At 61.5% G+C, this 17,559-nt stretch overlaps 2 protein-coding genes across 2 annotated transcripts in view; both read right to left on the bottom strand.

Moving 5' to 3' along the window:
• Positions 1 to 4,315, bottom strand: part of SCARF2 (scavenger receptor class F member 2) — an 18,820-nt gene extending 14,505 nt beyond the window's left edge. Inside the window, 3 exon segments of the mRNA XM_056504656.1 lie at positions 2,961 to 3,255; positions 3,258 to 3,529; positions 4,263 to 4,315. Of these exon segments, the coding sequence (XP_056360631.1) occupies positions 2,961 to 3,255; positions 3,258 to 3,529; positions 4,263 to 4,315 (620 nt within the window).
• PRODH (proline dehydrogenase 1) lies at positions 4,207 to 17,559 on the bottom strand. The gene is made up of 14 exons (XM_056504227.1): positions 17,264 to 17,559; positions 16,547 to 16,734; positions 10,667 to 10,701; positions 10,229 to 10,378; positions 10,032 to 10,096; positions 9,584 to 9,700; positions 9,369 to 9,448; positions 9,021 to 9,102; positions 8,674 to 8,766; positions 8,438 to 8,584; positions 7,463 to 7,638; positions 6,686 to 6,784; positions 6,209 to 6,297; positions 4,207 to 5,143 (listed from the first exon to the last, which is right to left on the bottom strand). The coding sequence occupies exons 1-14, from the start codon at positions 17,543 to 17,545 to the stop codon at positions 4,959 to 4,961; spliced, it is 1,788 nt and encodes a 595-aa protein (XP_056360202.1). The 5' UTR covers positions 17,546 to 17,559; the 3' UTR covers positions 4,207 to 4,958.

The following is a 17,559-nucleotide window of genomic DNA, read 5'->3' as shown; positions in this document are numbered from 1 at the left end:
CTGAGCACTCAGGAGGATAACTGGGAGTTGTGTTTAAAACTCGCCTCCTGACCCACACAGACACGGCACTGCAGACATCCACCCTGCAAATGCCTTCTTTCCTTCAAAGCACTACAAATTCTGTGGAAAAAAACAATGAAAAGCTGCATCTGAGCTGTGGCCAGGGCTTGAGACCTCAGCTGATGTGGAGGAAAAGGAGTGGGACATGGTCAGAGCTGGAGCTGTCACCTGCAGGGACCATGCCAGCCTTGCCCCTGGTCCACAGCCACGTCCTGCTCATGCTCAGCGTCACTGGGATCTCAGCTAAGGATCCAGGCTTTTCACAGAGGTAGAATACTTTCCTTGTGACCTAGTATGATACACAGCTCCCAAAAATCACTTTACCAATGGCTATAGAGACAACTCTAAAGCAGCAGGGGTGGCTTCTCAGAGCAGCACAGCCTTCCCTGAGCAATGAGGAGCAGGCTCCCATCCCTGGAAGCAGGAACAAGACTCTGGGGCTCAGCTGGGAGCTGCTGCCTGTGGTCCCATGTGAGAGCACCCAGCTGAACGAGCTGCAGAGGAGCCCTGAGGACACCCAGAGTATCCCCAGTGCCCAGAGAGCCCTGGCACCCTCCCCATCCCCAGTGCTTCCCATCACTGCCCTGCTGCTCCTCCCAGTGCTCATCTTCCTCTGTGCCACCCATCACTCGGTGCCACCCAGCTGGAACACGGTGCTCTTGGGACCACTGGGTCCCAGGCACTGACACTCCTCAGCTGCAGCTCCCTGACCCCAGCCTCAGGGTGCAGACAGACAGACAGACAGACATCCCCAGGGCAGGCAGGAATAGGATCATGGACATAAATAGAAACCCTTAAGGCTGAGAAAGAAAATTAAAGACAAAAGATTGGAGAAGAGAGTGTTAGCAAGAGAGCAGGACAGGGACAAAGCAGTGCCCAGGCTGTTACCAGGGCAGCTTTGGTCACACCAATGGGAAACCAGTTATAAAAGAACTTCAAATTTAAGGACAAGTTGAATTCAGAACACAAAATCCCCCAAGAGACCCAAATATGCCCTTTTCATCTGCTCTAAATTATTCCTTGAATTTCTACTTGGGAGCCATGTCCCAAGAAGTCACACAATCCTGAAACCCGTGGTGGCATCTCCACAGGGTGTCTGGATGGGCTTTGCAGAGCCAAGGGTCCAACAGCCTTGGGTGGAGGACACTGGGACCTCCTGCCAGAGCCACCCCCAGTCCCACTGCCCCTGGCCCCAGGATCTGCAGCACCAGAGCCTTGGGGCCGCTGGGTGGGTCTGGATGGTAACATACAGCGGGGTCCTGCACACCCACTGTGCACAGCAATGATGACAGTGGGTGCCCAGCGAGTGGGGGCAGAGGGAAGAAGGGTTTGCAGAAAGGTGAGGGATAGAAAATGATGCAAACATCACCTGAGCTTCCTAGGCACTGTCCCTGCCCCACCATCCCCAGCCCCCAGGCTGCCCTCAGGCCCCAGTCCTGCAGGAGGATGGACACAACCGACCTGTCCCACCCAACATCCCACGGCACCGCCGGCGGCACAGGGAGCGAGCCCGAGCCCCGTGGCGCTGGTGCAGCACCTCCCCTCCTCCATCCAGAGGGGACGAGGGGGCTCTGCGCTCCGGGGGAGAGCCCAGCACACGGGGCAGGGCGCAGGAACACAAGGAACACTCGCATTGCCTCTGCCCGAGCTGTAGCAGCAGCTTTGCTGCAGGTCACGGGCTGCCGAGAGGGACTGGGGCTCCCCGGCAAGGAACGCGCCGCTGGGAGCTGCGGCTGCTCCGGCTCGTGAAATGCCTCCGTAGGAAACTCCGGCTGTAATTTGAGGAGGGGGCACCAGCGCCCTGTGGCCCTGCTGAATGGAGCCATTATGCGGCCCCTCTCGCCGAAGCACATGTTTTCCTGGTGGACTCGTCTGACCTCACAGGCGAGATGTAAAGGTGCATTTATGGCCTGGGCCCCCCATCGAGCGCAGGGGATCCAGCTCTCCCGGGCGGGAGGCAGCGGCTGCGGGCTCTCTCCCCTTCTGCTGGGGCCAGCCTGGCCCGGGAGCCTGGGCAGACTGAGCCTGAGCGCTGCAGAGAAGCTCGGCTGAGTGATGCTCTGCGAAGGGACCCGTGGGACACGGAGAGCACTGGGAGCAGGGACAAGTCAGTGCCACCCCCTGAGACCCTGCCCCCAGCCAGGCAGGCAGGATACGACCCCCGGGACAGCTAGACAGTGCCAGCACCCACTTTCTGAACCCAAACACGAGAGTCCTGGGGCTGCCAGTTCCACAATCCCCAGCAGCCTGGGGCAGCTTCACCATGATACCCAAAGCATCCTGTATCCCACCAGCCCAGGGGCAGCAGTGCAACCCAATCCTGCTCCAGGGATGCAGGATTGTCCTCTCATGGCTCCATCGCCAGAGACACCCAAACCCAGCTCCCTCCAGCAGAACCGGCCCTGGGCATCCAGGACCGGCCCCGGGCATCCAGGACCGTCTCCGGACATCCAGGGCCGGCTCGGGAGACATCCAGGACCGGCCCCGGAGATATCCAGGACTGGCTCCGGACACATCCAGGGCCGGCTCGGGAGACATCCAGGACCGGCTCGGGAGACATCCAGGACCGGCCCCGGAGATATCCAGGACTGGCTCCGGACACATCCAGGACCGGCTCCGGACACATCCAGGGCCGTTTCCCCGCAGCCGCCCGGGGATCGGGACCAGCCCCACGTCCCTGGCCCCGCTCGGGCTCCGCTCCTCGGGCTCTCCCCGCCACAGGCTCCCCCTGCCTCAGCCGCGCACAGGACGGACTTTGTCTTGGAAGGCGCCCAGCGCCGCGGCTGCCCGAGATGGGGGATGGACCGGCAAGCGCGTCCCGTCCCGCCCGGTCCCGTCCCGTCCCGTCCCGTCCCGCCCGGTCCCGTCCCGCCCCGCACACCTGCCCGCCCCGCTCCTACCCGCCGGCCCTGCAGACGTTCCTGCCGCGGGGGCTCAGCTCCTGGGCGGCTCCGCGGCTCAGCAGCGGCAGCAGCAGCGGCAGCAGCAGCGGCAGCAGCGCGGCCCCAGCCCGGGCGCGGCGGGGCGGCCGCAGCCCGCGGGCCGCCATCAGCGGCGGGGCCCCGCCGGAACCGGAGCCGGCACAGCCCGTGCAGGGCCGGGCGCTGCTCCCCGCCCCGGCTCCGCCGCCGCCCGCCCCGCTCCCGGCCGGGCCCCGCTGCCGCTCGGCGGGCGGAAGCCGCGCTGCGATCGCTCCGCCGCCGCCTCCCCCGCGCCCCTCTCTGCAGCGGCGGGAGGGGCTCCGCCGCCAGCCAGGAAATTCCGCATTGGTTCCCCTGACGGCGGGCCAGGCTCCGGGGGCCGCCGCCGCCGCCGCCGCCCCGGCGACCCCGAGCGGCTCCCCCGGGTGGGCAGCGCCGCCGAAACCGGGGAGGGTCCCCGAGGGCGAGTGAGAGGATGCGGAATCCCGGCTCCCAGCGCAGCCCGGGGGTCCAGCAGCTCCCGGGAGTCCTGGGAGTCCCGTGGCTCCCTGAACCGACAGCACCAGGGATCGGCTGTCACGGCGGCTTGGCAGCTCCAGAGCCCGCACAGTCCCCAGCAGTCTGGTGGCCCCGGGTCTGGCTGTCCCGCGATCCAGCAGCTCCGGGGGCTCGACAGCCGTGGGTGTCCAAGAGCTCCGGGTTTTGGCTGTCCCGGGGGTCTGGCAGTCCCCGGCTCTGACTGTATTTGGGATCCGGCAGCCCCAGAGGCACAACAGCTCTGGGATCTGTGTGGCTTGTGGTTCCAGTAGCTCCAGGGGTCCCACAGTGCCCAAAGACCCAAGGGTCTGTCTGTCCTGGCAGTCTGGCAGCCCCCAGGAGCCCAAAAGCCCCAGTGTCCACCTGACCCAGGGATCCAGCACCCCCAGATGCCTGACAGCCCCAGGATCTAGCTTCCCCAAAGGTCTGGTAGCCTCAGGTGTGTGGCAGCCCCAGTGTCCAGGAGGTGCCAGATGCAGTGATGTCTGTGTGTCTGGCAGCCTGGACCAGTCTATTGGGAGCCATGCAGGACCCGTGCGAGCCATGGGGACAAGGACCTGCACAGGGACAGAAAGGCTTCAGAGCAGCCTCTGGTTAACCCACAGCTGGGAACCAGGGGGACACCCTGGGCATCTACAAGAATCCCACACCTCTAGCACAGTGGCTGCCCAATAACAGAGAGAGATGATGGGAGCAGGAACAGTTGTGATTTAATAATTTCCATTCTCTACAAATCCAGTGTACAGCAGAGATGAACTGTGGTCCAGCTCCTGGTGCTCCCACTGCCCCTGGTCCATCATTGGAACCAGGGACTGTGGGCAGGGCAGGAATGGTACAGGGATGGGGCCAGCCCACTCCCCTCACCCCTCCTGCTCTGTAGGACGAGTGCCTGAGGATGGACAACCCCAGGCAGCTTATCCCAGTGGGATGGGGGGGAGCCTGGACCTGCCCAGCTCTGGTCAGTGCAAAGCCAGTGAGCAGGCAGGTAGCTGGGACAGGCAACTGGGGCTGATCCCACCCCTTCAAAGGTCTGGTGGAGGCAAAGCTCCAACCCTGGCAGAGGCTGGAGAAGCTTCTGGCTGAGGCCAGCTTGTCCCCAAGTCACCCAGCCCACCTGAATCCGAGCCCATGGGCACAAGGCAAGTGGATAAATCACCCTGTGCAATTCTGCCAGGGAAAAAGGCCAGGACAGTGTTCATAAGGCACAGAGTGGGCTGGCAGGAGACAGCCCGAGAGGCTGTGGGATGGCAGAAGGACATCCCTGGGGCAGTGCCAGCTGGGGCGACCCAGAGGCCACCAGAAGGTGCGAGTGGTTCGGTGGCTCAGCAGCAACGAGGACACTTCTCACCCCGGGCAGAGGGGCTGGGGGAGCTGCACAGAGCTGGGATGGGCAGAGGTGACGGTGAGGGAGGGTGAAGGCGCAGCAGCCCCGGCTGGGGCTCACTCAGTGCTGAAGAGGGTTCCTGAGAGCACACGCCTCTTGACCTCTTTCCAGAGCAGGTCCCGCTCGCGGTTTGCCCTCTGCATGAAGCCCCTGTTCTCCTGGGCCCGGCGGGACAGGTAGGGCAGCACCTCCTTCACCGGCCCGTATGGCACGTACTTGTACACGGGGAAGCCAGCCTGGCCTGCAGGGGGAGAGGCTGAGGGTCAGGGAAGTGCTGGGAGGGGAGAAAAAAACGTGCAAAAAGGAAAAAGAAGCTAAAAAAGGAGTAAAAAAAGTGAAAAAAAAAAAAAAAAAAGTGAAAAGGGAAAATAGGAGGAAGATACATTAAAAGGGGAGGAAAAGAGCAAGGAGGAAAAGAGAGGGGAAAGGGAAGGAAGGGAGAGAAAAAAGGGGGAGAAGGGGAGAAAAGAAGGGTGAAGAAAAAGGGTTATGGGTTAAAGAGGTGAAGAAGAAACAAAGGTGCAAATTAAAAAAGAAAAAAAAGCCACCTGCCCTTCCCTGCCCTGCCCTGAGTGCTGATGGAGCAGGAGGGATGTGCAGGAGGCTGAGGCTGGGCACGGGGAGGGGGAGCAGCAGCACATCCTCTCCTGGCTCGGCACCGGGAGCTCGGGAAGCGCTGGAGGGAGCGGGCTGAGGTCACCAGGAGCCCTGGGAGTGCCGGCAGCCGGGGCTGGGCCAGCCCAGGAGCGTCCAGGCAGAAACATCAAGTTAACACATTTTTGCAGCATGAGCGGAGGAGGCTGCGGACGGGGCCAAGCCCTGCTTCCAAGGGAGCTCCGGGACAGAGCAGCATCTGTGCTGGACAGCTGCCCAGTCTGCTCCTGCTGCTCTGCTGCCCTTGGGCTCTGTGCTGGACACGGCTGTGGGCAGGAGGTCAGTCCCTGACCTGGGCTGGGCAGCTGGACCTCGTGTGTCCTTCTGTCCAGGCCCCTGGCAGTGCTGCTCCACTGCCTGGCCAAGGTCACACAAGAGGCCTGTGCCACTGTCAGCAGAGAGCCCAGGATGCAGGATGTGCCTCCCATGGACACCCCCTGGCTGAGGAGGTACAGGAGAGGGTTTCTATCTGCTGGGACCAGTCTCTGCCCCACCCTGCAACACCCCAATCTCTGCTCAGACTCAAAGTGGGAATGTCCCTGCCAGCCACTCATGGAACTCCAGGAGAGGGATGTGACTCTTCACTTACATCCTCATCTACATCTTCCCCAAGCCACACAGGGCTCCTTCCCTCCTCCCTTGTCTCACTCACCCAGGGGGAAGGTGATCTGGTCGCACATGCCCAGCAGCTGCCCGAAGCACACCTTCTTGTCTGAGGGATGGATCCCCAGCTCCATCATCCTGCAAAGTAACCCTCAGCATGGGGGAGAGCAGACACGGCAGAGCTCACCAGGAGCGTGTCCCACCAGAGGACTGGGGATCATCTCCAAATAGGAGGGTGTGGCACTGACCACATCCCAGATGGATGCTGGGATGTAGAGCTTGAGGGATTTAACAACAGCCTCTGGGTTGGTGATGGGACAGTTCTGCAGCCAGAGGGGCCACCATGCTGTACCTCAGCTCCAAGCCCCATCTAAAGCCCTGAGCAGCAGGTGGGAGCCAGGATCCCCCCAGGTGAGCTCAGGGGGACCCTGACAAACCACAGCACATCTCCCTGCATCTCTGCTGGGCCCCCACGTTCCCCAAGTGCCCTGACCCTGCCTCGGCACGCTGCCTGCCCAGCGCTCACCTGCGCAGGGTGAACTTCACCGTGTCCTCGTTGTGAGACGCCACCATCACACTGGCTCTCCGGCTCTGCCTGATCTCCTCCAGGACATAGTCCAGGCACCTGGAAGGCAAGATGGGCTGTTGGGAAAGATGAACCAGGAAGACCTTACAAGTATGGATGCTTAGATACTGAGAATACGGAAACCATGATTGAAATGAAAGCCACTTTTGAGATACCAAACCTCAGTTACTGAATAACTAGAGGACAATAGGATGGCCAGCTAAAAGTAATCCCCTCTGGATAGAGCAATGTCTTCTGCTGGAGGGCAAGTCCAAAGGTCAGAGAAGACCTTGCCAGAGTCCAAAGAGCAGTTTTTAGAGTTTAAAGTGTAACACACTATGGTAATGTAAGGATTCTTATAGGCTGTATGTAAATGCTGTAGAATTTGTATCTTGTGTTAGCTTAGTGGAAATTAGAATATTCAACATAGAAGAAGATTTATTGTATTGTAAATGGGAAATTGCTCTCTTGCTTTTACTCTTTCTTACCCCTCTTGCTCTTTTCTCTCTCTTCTCTTCCCCCCATTCTCTCTTTGTCCTACTCTGGGCTTTGACTGGCAGCCCTTAGCAGGACTCTGTACACCCACACCCTTACAATAAACTGCAGCTGTACCACCAGCTTGTACAGAGCTGAGGTTTGTCCCTGAGGAGCGTCCATCCCATACAAACACTCCCACAGCGGGTCCCTGGCGAGGCCTCGTCCCACCGGGGCAGCAGCGTGGCTGGGGCCGTCCCCTACCTGTGGTACATCTCGTTGGTCTTCTCATAGGTGGGGTTGATGGGATCCTCGTAGCCCATCTGAGCTGCCCTCTCCCGCTCCTGCTCCATGTAGGCGCCGCGCACCAGCTTGGTGCCGAAGTGCCAGCGCTCCCGGCGCGACAGCTCCACGTCCCCCGTCACGTTGTTGTACGCCTCCTGCGAGCAGGGGGAAGAGATGGCACCAGGTCCGTGGGAGCCCAGAGTGCTCCTCTGGCTTCCCTGCGGGGTTTAAGACCCCCCTGGCAGGGCCCCTCAAATGAGACCCAGGTGTCTCAGGGGCTGGATTTAGCTCCTTGGAACAATTTGCCAACATTGAGAGAAGAAATGCAAGCTGCAAAAATTAATGGAGTGTAAATCAGACTGTTAGAATGTAGAATGAGCAGATTTCTAGAATGTTTATATTAAGGGACACGTGGCCAAGATGGAGAATTTGGGGTGTGGATGCCTCTTCCTCCTTCTTCTCCGTGCCATCCATGCTGGGTGACATGCTGGCACTTTCAGATTGGATGGGGACAGAGCTGGACAGTTTAACAAAGTTGTATTGTACTGGAAAATAATTGTAAATACCTAGTAGGCAATTTAGAGTATAAAAGACAAATCCTGCCTCTGCCAGGCAGATTCTGCCCTGGAGGTCTGGCTGGACAGACTGCTGTTCACTGGGCAAAGCATTCCTGAGATAAGGAAGAATAAACAGCCATGGAAACCTCCAAGAACAGCTCCTGCAGTCTCTCATCAGTGGGCATTGGAAAGAGCTGGGCTCCAAACCACCTGCATGTCCTGCAGAGGTGATCTCAGCTCTGAGGAGACACCTCGGGCAGTGACACCTCGGGATGTGACAAAGATCATTGCTGCAGAGCCACCTGTGGCTGCCCCAGCTGTGCCATGCTCTGCCATGGCTTTGGGAGATGAGGTCTCCATCCCTCCCCAGCAGTGCCTGGGGATGTGCCAGCCTCACCTTCAGGTAGCACTGGTAGGTGTTGTAGATGACGGGCCGGCTCCTGTTGAAGCGGCGCTGTGTCTGCACGGTCAGGTGGCTGATGGCTGGCTGGAAGTAGCTCTGCTCTGCATCTACCATCAGCCTCACGCCCTTCTCCATGGCTCTCTGAGGTGAATGACACCCAGTTGTGTTCATGGGAGCTGCCTGCTCCGGGTGTCCCCTCTGTGGCTCCCCCAGCCCCGGGGCCGCCTCACCTTCGCCAGAACGTCCATGCGCTGCAGCACCCTCTTCATCTGCAGCTCCTCCTCCTCGCTGAAGCGTGACAGCAGAGGCTCCAGCTGCCCAGTCTGAAACCAGAGCACCTCTGTGGCACCCTGCCTGCACCCAGCTCTGCCCATGGGGGACACAAACAGCCCTGGAGGGAGCTCACCCCAGGGCTGCTGACCCATCCCAGTGCCCCAGCCCACCCTGCCAGCCTGGTAGTTGCACACTGTGGTCACAGCATGGCTGAGCTTTGCAGCCACCAGCACCTACTGGAAGGAGCAGGAGACCCTTGCCCTGCTCCCACCAACACTCTGTGGGTCCCCTCTGGGCTACCCACCTTCCTGTTGGGGATGAGCAGAGGCTTGGGCAGCTTGGTGCGGCTGTCGAGCAGGCTGTTCCAGTGCAGCAGGTCCACAGTGCTGGGAGCAGAGAGCCAGGTCCTTGCTGGTGTCTTGCAAAGGCAGGGGGCTCTCTATCAGCTCCCAAACCCCACCAGCAGGAAGGACACATGACGTGTGCCACATTGTCCTGTCTTGTCACCTCCACCCGAACTTCCCCTACGTTCCATTGCTGTGCTGACCCAGAGCTGGCCTTTGGGGACCTCCCCTTGCTGCTGCCCCAGGGACTTGGACCAAGTGCCCCAGTGTCCCTGCCCTGCAGCACTCCCAGCCCCCAGACAGCTCACCTGCTCGTGCCCAGGTTCTCCCCTGTGAACCACTGCTGGCTCTCTGCCTTGCTGGCAATACCCAAGCCGGCCAGTGCCTCCTGCCACCAAAAGAAGTGCTGGGCTACAGGGGTCTGTGTGCTTGAGGTGTCCCAGCTCAGGGCTGCTGTTGCCCATGGCCCCTCCAGCAGTGCATCCCTGCACACAGCCTGCTCCCACAGGCAGCCCTCGCTCACCTGCAGCCGCTCCAGCTCCAGCTTTGTGTCCAGCACTGCCCGCCCGGCCTGGCCCTGCTCCGTGGCCATTTGGTGGAAGAGCCTCCTCCACTTCACCAGCACCTCTGAGAAACGCACCTGTGGGCACAGGGCTCCAGGTGGGACACCCAGGCTGGAGCTCCAGTCCTGCCAGGGCTTTGCAAGGTCACACCAGCCAAGGCAGATCTGACCCCAGAGCAGGGCCAAGCAGTGCAGACCCCACACGTCCCCCTTCGTGTTGGCACCTTTAAAGTTCTAAGCTCTTTGTGTCTTCCCAAAGGTTGAGGCAGGGTCTCCAGGGTCTTGGGCTCACAGGCTGTTGGTGCCCACTCCTTACTGCCATTACCAGAGATGCCACCTGGCACCTGCCCCAGCAGAAGCACCATCTGTGGCTCTGCCCCAGCACACTGTGTCACACTCTGGCACTCACCAGGAACTGGGGTCTGGCCAGTGCTGTCAGCTTGATGGCAGAGAAGCCGTCATCTGAACTGCCACCTGGATGGAGCCACAGGGACAGAGTCAGCCTAACCCTCAGCCCCTGGGCAGGAGGGATGGGTGGTGGTGGGACTGAGAGATCCTCGCAGTCCCCAGAACAGTGGGGCTGTCCAGGACACCTGGAGCACTCACTCGAGGCATCAATGCAGCGGAGGAAAGTCTCCATGTGCTGGTCACACTTGGCCTCATCAGCATAGAAATAGGTGTGGGCACCAGTGACTCCAGCCTGGTGATCCCCAAACCCCTGGTGGGCTCGGAACCGCTTCTCCCTTTTCTCTGCTCCTGTGGTGGGAGAGGATGGAGATGGGCCATGCCCCACCAAGCTCCAACTGCCTCCCCAGGAGCTTCCAGTGCAGGTGGAGGGCAGAGAGGCTCTGGCTTGGACCTCAGAAGATCCCCCAGTGCTGACATGGACTCTGCTTGCCCTGTGTCTTTGCTGAGGGGCAAGGCTTGGCCAGGAACCATGTTGTTATTCATCCAGCTCATTTTTTGAGGCTGTGGTACCTGGTCCTTCCCCCACAACACCAGACCTGCAGTGCCTGGGCCTCCAGGCTATCCCCTGTCACTCACCTCCCATCTCCTTCTCGGCTGCAGAGGTGCGGGAGCTAAGAAGAGAAACAGGAAAGATAAGGGCCAGGTCAGCAACCCCCTGCAGCCCTACTCTGATGGACAGGGCAGCTCTGAGGCTCCTGTGCTGCCATTCCTTGTGCTGGACCCTGCTGTTCCCTCGCCATCCCATTGCTGATGGGATCCAGCTGCAGTTCAGGCACCTGAAACCCACCTGTGGAAGGAACAGGAAGACCTGGGAGCCCTGAGGGTGCCCCATCCCAGGGTTCAGAGCTGCTCTCCAAAAGCCCACTCCATGGCAAGGACAAGGTCAGTCTGGTGGGGCTGGCATGCTCCATCCCCAGCCTGCTCGTGGTCCTTGCTGTGACATCCAGCCTCAACCCAGGCACCAGCAGCCTGACCACAAAGCACAGAGCTCCTCCAGACCCTGAGCACAGCAAGCCAAGGGTGCCTTGCTGCCCCATGTGCCATGGCTTCAACAAACAGCATCTCGTTTTCAACTCCAGCTGGCCTCAGCTGGGCTGTCATTTCTAGCCCAAACTCTCTGCCATGGAGCTAACAGGGCTCTGGCAGCCTGGGGGATGTTGGCCACGAGATCTCTCCTGAGCTTGAGTAGCTTTCAGCCTTCTTGCTGGCACCCTAAGGCCAGGCACAGCCCCTGGAGAGCAGCCCAGGGTGGCAGCAGGGCCATCTCCTCCAGGAGGTCTCTGCCTTGGCCAAGTGCCCCCAAACTGGCCATGCCCAATGGGGAACAGGCACAGTGCAAGGGAAGCAGCAAAACCAGCCATGGGGAGCCAACAGGCCTGGACAGGAGAGCAGAGAGGCACCTGGCATGGCCCCAGGACATGTTCTCCTACATGGAAACCCTGGGACAAGGATGAGGGGCTGCTGGAAGCATAAGCAACCAGAAGCAAGGCATTCTCTCCAGCCCCTGGAGCCAGGAACAGCCCACATTGCTCAAAGTGCCACCAAGCCTGGTGGGAGCCAGGGGAGGAGAGCTGGAGCCCATGGCAAGCAGCAAGCACCACCTGCAGCAGGCTCTGCTCCCTGATTTTACTCTCCTGAGGACAGGGAAAGCAGCTCTCTGTCCCTGAGTACAGAAAGAGGAGGAAAGGGAACAGGAGAGATCCCACTCTCAGAAATGGGAGCTGCCAGCAAAGCCCCTGCTAGGGGTAAGCTCCCTCTGAAGCAGGTGGCATGGCATGGCATGGGGACAGCTTCAGCTGAATCCTGCTGTGACATGAAGACACACAGAGACGTGGGTCCTGTGGGCAGGGGACAGCTCTGAGCTCTGAGCCCAAGGCACGTTTTGGGGCACAACATCCGAGGTACCAGGGAGAAGTGGCTGGAGAGAAGGCACACAGCTCAAATAGCAAACAGCACCCCTGTGAGTCCGGGTGTTTTGTGTTCCTGAAGATAAACACACCCTTCCCAGGAGGATTCTGCTGCAGGACTGCACCAGCTATTCCTTCATCCCCTAGGGGGGCATTCCAAGCAGTGCCACAGTGCTCACTTTGTTCTTCTGCATCAAGCAAAATAAAGGAAACTCCTTCCAGCTGAAGAAATAACTTCATCCTGGACATCAGCTGCTCACTTTGCAATGTTAATCTTGGCCAGTAAAGCCATTCCCTCAGGCACCAAGTGCCACTGAACCCAGCCTGTACCCAACCATCCCCTCTGCAAACCCACAAGTCTCCCAGAGCAGGTCCCACCTCCAGGTGCTGTCCTGACACTCCTGGCAGGCTGTGTGCAGGCAGGAACAACCTCAAGGCTGAGCTCAGAGCCTGGGAGCTCACTTTTGCCTAAAGCAGGTTGTGGGGACTTGCTGGATGGCTGGGGAGGATAATCCACCTGACACACAGATGGGGCTTTCAGGAAGTTTTGGATCAGGGCAAGTAAACCAGCTCAAAGGAGTAGCACAAAGGTCCCACTGTCAGAAACGAACCCTTTGGCCCTGGGGGTTACCCAAGGGTGCCAGCAGCACAGTGTGTTTGCTGTGCTCAGCAGCAAATGGGTCTGGCAAAGGGGATGAAGGATCAGGGAGGAGCTGTCCTGGAATTACTACATCCAAGGAAAAGACTCGTGCTTACACAAAGTCAATTTTGGAGGTACAGGTGGCACTTAAAAGCCCACAGATAGGAATGAAGCAAAGCTCTTGGCAGAACAGACCTTCAGCCTGCTCCATGTGGGAGCTGTCAGCACACAGCAGCCCAGGGCTGCCTTGGAGAGCTTCAGGCTAAACAGACACTGCCCCAGCTGCTGGCAGGGCACTGGGGACAGGAGGAGAAGGGGAGGTGGCAGCTCACTGACCAGGATGGGAACAGTGATCCCACACTGGGGCAAGTGTCAGATACCCACACAAGGAGTTCACAGAGGAAGCCAAGCCCACGCTGTGCATGGCAGAGCCTAAAGAGCACCTGGCAATGCCAGGGGCAGGATGGTGCCTCCCTGTGCCAGCACAACCCTAACCCATCTGCAATCCTGGGATGCCTGTGGGCCACCAGTGGCCCAAGGCTGCCAGGAGGCTACAACCACCTCCACTATGGGGCAGGTGCTGTTTCACCCCACAGGTAGCAGGAACCCCTGCCCAGCGTGGCCCCTCCACCCCCACAGAGCTGCAGCCACGCTGAGCCCCAGCCCTCTGTGTCACCATGACCTGGCAGCAGCCTTCAGCACGTGGCTGAGGCCTCCTGGGACAAGCTGGCAGAGTCCTGGATGCCAGCCTGAGCAGGGCAGGCAGGGGCCTGCAGCAGGCAGGGTAAGTCATTTCTTGCCCACTTTGCATTGTTGTTCCCAGATGGAAACGCTGTGGAAGAGGTGCCACAGCCCAATGCTGGGGTGGAAAGGGAATTTCCCTGACATTGTGCTGGGCTTGCTCCAGAAGAACAGCAGAAGTCAGCACCAGGAGGCCAAAATCCCCTCTGTGCTGTGGTTTGTGACTCTGCTTCCTGGCTGGCAGCAGCACAAAGTGCTCACCAAGGGGCAGGACACAGCTCCAGAGTGCAGCAGTTGTGAACCCAGGGCTGCCCACCCCTCCCAACCACATGCAGCCCTACTCAGCATCAGCCCTGGCAGAAGCACTGAGAATTTGGGATTTTAACCCAGACAGAGCCAGGGAGGACCCAGAGTGATGGCTGGCAAGGGACACCAGTCAAGATAACCCTTTCAATGCCACCCTGGGCTTGGTACCTGTCCATAGAATTACAGAACATCCTGAGGTGGAAGGGACAAATGAGGACATCAGGTTCCACTCCTAGGCCTGCTAGGACAACAATCCTACCCTATGCTGATTGTCCAAACACTCCTGGAGATCTGCAGCCTTGGGACCATGACCATTCCCTGGAGAGCCTGCTCAGTGCCCGACAGTCCCCTGGGTGGAGACCCTTTTCCTGATATCCAAAATCTCACTGGGGCTTGGGCAGGGATGCACTGGGAACTCTCTGGGTTGTGAATGGCCCACAGAGCACAGGCAGAACTCATGTAGCCACATGTGCAAACCCCAAATCTGCAGGGGAGGAGCAGCACAGTGCAGCCAGCTCACAAACCACTGCCACCCATCAGCAGGAGGGACACAGGCAGAGCCTGCCTGAAAATCTTCTATGGTCACCCATAGGAAAGCCCTTGGCCAGGCACAGGAGGGCAGCAGTGCCAGCCTGGCAGCACCTGTGCTGCTGGCTCAGCCCCAGGGAACGCTGAACTCTACCCAGGCTGTGGCTGCACGTCCAGGGAGAAACACCCAGTACGCAGCTTCAGCCGCCCCTGCCGGGAACAGCAGGGTGCTTGGAGGCTTTTCTGGAAAACCCCCGAGGTTTGTGGCCCATTGTGGGCTGGCCCAGCCCTGCCTCCCCCGCCCAGCTCCGTGCCCATGCTCCCACCACGCAGACCCTTCACCCCCGGGGATCTACGGCAGCAGCGAGGGGCAGTGTCCCCCGTGGCACATGGGGGTCCCCGATAAGCAGTGCCCGCGTGTGGAGCAGAGATAAGGCTCCCAGCAGCAGCGTCCCCATCACATCCTGCACGAACACCGCCCTAAAGAGCCGCTCCCGCTGCGTTTGAACTCCACGTGACAAACATATGACAGCCGGACGGTGTCCCCAGCTGCCAGCAGGGACCGCGTCCAGCCAGCCTCCCCCGGAGGGGCCACCCGTGTCGCGGGGAGGGGACACCGCCCACCCCGTGACCGGGCCATCGGTCGGGAGAGCGCAGCGGAGCGGAGCTGCGGCCCAATGATGGAAAGTTACCGGCAGCTGGGGGCTGCTGCCAGCTCTTGGCACAGGGACAGTGGAGGCTGCCCGGGACCAGGGGCAGTGCGGGAAGGGGGCACGGCCCCAGCTGGAGAGAGGTGGAAGTGGTGGAATTGTTACGATTGGAAAAGAGCTCCAAGCTCATTGAGTCTCCCGAAATGTGTGAGGCGGCATGCTAGTGTTTGTACGGTGGGGGATAGAGAGGACAGGAAAGGGGGACAATTCCCAGTGGGAGGGGGGAAAGGGGGCTTCAGGCAGGACAGCAGCGCTGTCTGTCTGTCCAGAGCGGTGAGGAGGACACAGCGCCCCAGGGGCTTGGGGAAAAGGGACCTGGCCGGCAGCATCCCAGAGGGAAAGTGGAATGGAGGGGGCCAGCGTCCCATGGAGACGGAGAATAGAGGTGGAAACCCCCTCAGGGTGTGCAGGAGGGTTCGGGCTGTGCAGCACCGCCGGGGACGGGTTGCACTGTGGTGTGTGCCAGGGAATAGATGGGGACAGAGGGGGTGCAGCAGACTGGAGGGGGGGATGCTGAGGGGCGGGGTGAACGATGGAGCCCAATATCGCAGTGAGCGATAGAGCCCAGTATCGCAGTGAGCTCCGCACCACGAGTGCGGGACACAGCCCCCCCTTAGTGCGGGACACCGTCATACCCCGTGTGCGGGTCACTGCCAACCCGTGTGTCCTGGGCACTGCCACCCCCTGAGCTCTGGGCACTGCCATCTCATGTTCTGGGCACTGCCACCCCCCGTGTCCTGGGCACTGCCATCCCATGCTCCGGGCACTGCCATCCCATGCTCCGGGCACTGCCACCCCCTGAGCTCCGGGCACTGCCATCCCGTGTCCTGGGCACTGCCACCCCCTGAGCTCCGGGCACTGCCACCCCCGTGTTCCGGGCACTGCCACCCCCTGAGCTCTGGGCACTTCCCCCCCGTGTTCCGGGCACTGCCACCCCCGTGTCCTGGGCACTGCCATCCCATGCTCCGGGCACTGCCATCCCGTGTCCTGGGCACTGCCACCCCCTGAGCTCCAGGCACTGCCACCCCCTGAGCTCTGGGCACTTCCCCCCCGTGTTCCGGGCACAGCTACCCCCTGAGCTCTGGGCACTGCCACCCCCGTGTCCTGGGCACTGCCACCCCCGTATCCCGGGCACTGCCACCCCCTGAGCTCTGGGCACTGCCACCCCCGTGTCCTGGGCACTGCCACCCCCGTATCCCGGGCACTGCCACCCCCTGAGCTCTGGGCACTGCCACCCCCGTGTCCTGGCACTGCCACCCCCGTGTCCTGGGCAATGCTACCCCCGTGTCCCGGGCACTGCCACCCCCTGAGCTCCGGGCACTGCCACCCCCGTGTCCTGGCACTTCCCCCCCGTGTCCTGGCACTTCCCCCCCGTGTCCCGGCACCGCCACCCCCTGAGCTCCGGGCACTGCCATCCCGTGTCCCGGCACTTCCCCCCCGTGTCCTGGCACTGCCACCCCCTGAGCTCCGGGCACTTCCCCCCCGTGTCCCGGCACCGCCGCCCTGTGCGGACCCCGGGCGGTGGCGGCTGGGGGGCGAGGCAGTGACGTCAGGCCCTGCAGCCAATGGGCGCGGGGGGCCGGGCGGGCGCAGCCAATGGCAGCGCGGCCCGGCCCGCACTCACCGCCCGTCGGCCAGGTCCTCCTCCACGCTGTAATCCAGCACGGCGCCCACGCCGAAGGCCTGGTTCCGCCGCAGCAGCGGCTTGATGGCCTCCTGGTCCTCTCCGGCCACGAACTGCCCGTAGAACGTCATCTTCATCAGCCGCTCGAACAGCGTCTGCCCCAGCACCCGCTGGCACAACTGCAGCAGCTGCGAGACAGCGGCGGCTCAGCACCCGTCCCGCGCCGGAGGAAAAGTCCCCACGACCCAAGACTGGCATTCCCCAAAACCGGGGTCCGAGAACACCCCGACACGCGCACCCTCAGGCGGGGAGTCTCCCCGGCAGGGCAATGATACGTCCCGAAATGGGCACCTCTATGGTGAGAGCCCCGCCAGTCCAGGCTGGGCAGCCCCCGGAGGGAGAGTATTCCTGGCAGGCACCAACATCCTGCAGAACAGGAATTCTCCTGGAACGAAAGATCCGCCCATTTGGAGCAGTCACCCCTGGAGCGACAGAACCCCCATCCCGCACCGGCAGGTCCGGAAGGGGCACACCCCATCCTGGGATTCGCAGTTCCGAAATGGAACTCTCCGGAGCAAGAATCCCCTCCAGAAGGGGATCTCCCGGAGCGGGCGGCCCTGGAGCGAGAGCTGCGCCGGTCCAGTGCCGGGAACCCCCGAACGGGGACAAGCTCCGCCCGGGAGCAGCCCCACGAGCCGGACCCCCTCCTCCACCCACCTCCCGGTTGTGCTGCACCAGCGGCTCCACGGCGCACAGCCCCAGCACCAGCAGCCCCCGCAGCAGCTCCGCGTTGCTCTTGCTGCGGAACGCCTCGCGCGGGTCCCCGAAATCTACGGCGGGCGGCGGCGGAGGGGGCGGCCCCGGGCGGGGTCCCGCGCCCGCCGCCGCCGGGGAGACCCCTCGAGGGGCGGCGGCGGCGGGCGCGGAGCGCGGGCGGCTCGAGTGATCGCAGCGGCGAGCGGCGGCGCGGAGCGCCCGGGCGGCGCTCGGGAGAGCCATGGGCACGGCGGGGC

The sequence above is a fragment of the Oenanthe melanoleuca genome, chromosome 15 (assembly GCF_029582105.1).
Source record: "Oenanthe melanoleuca isolate GR-GAL-2019-014 chromosome 15, OMel1.0, whole genome shotgun sequence".
Classification (NCBI taxonomy): Eukaryota; Metazoa; Chordata; class Aves; order Passeriformes; family Muscicapidae; genus Oenanthe; species Oenanthe melanoleuca.
This window is presented reverse-complemented; position numbering and strand designations above follow the sequence as displayed.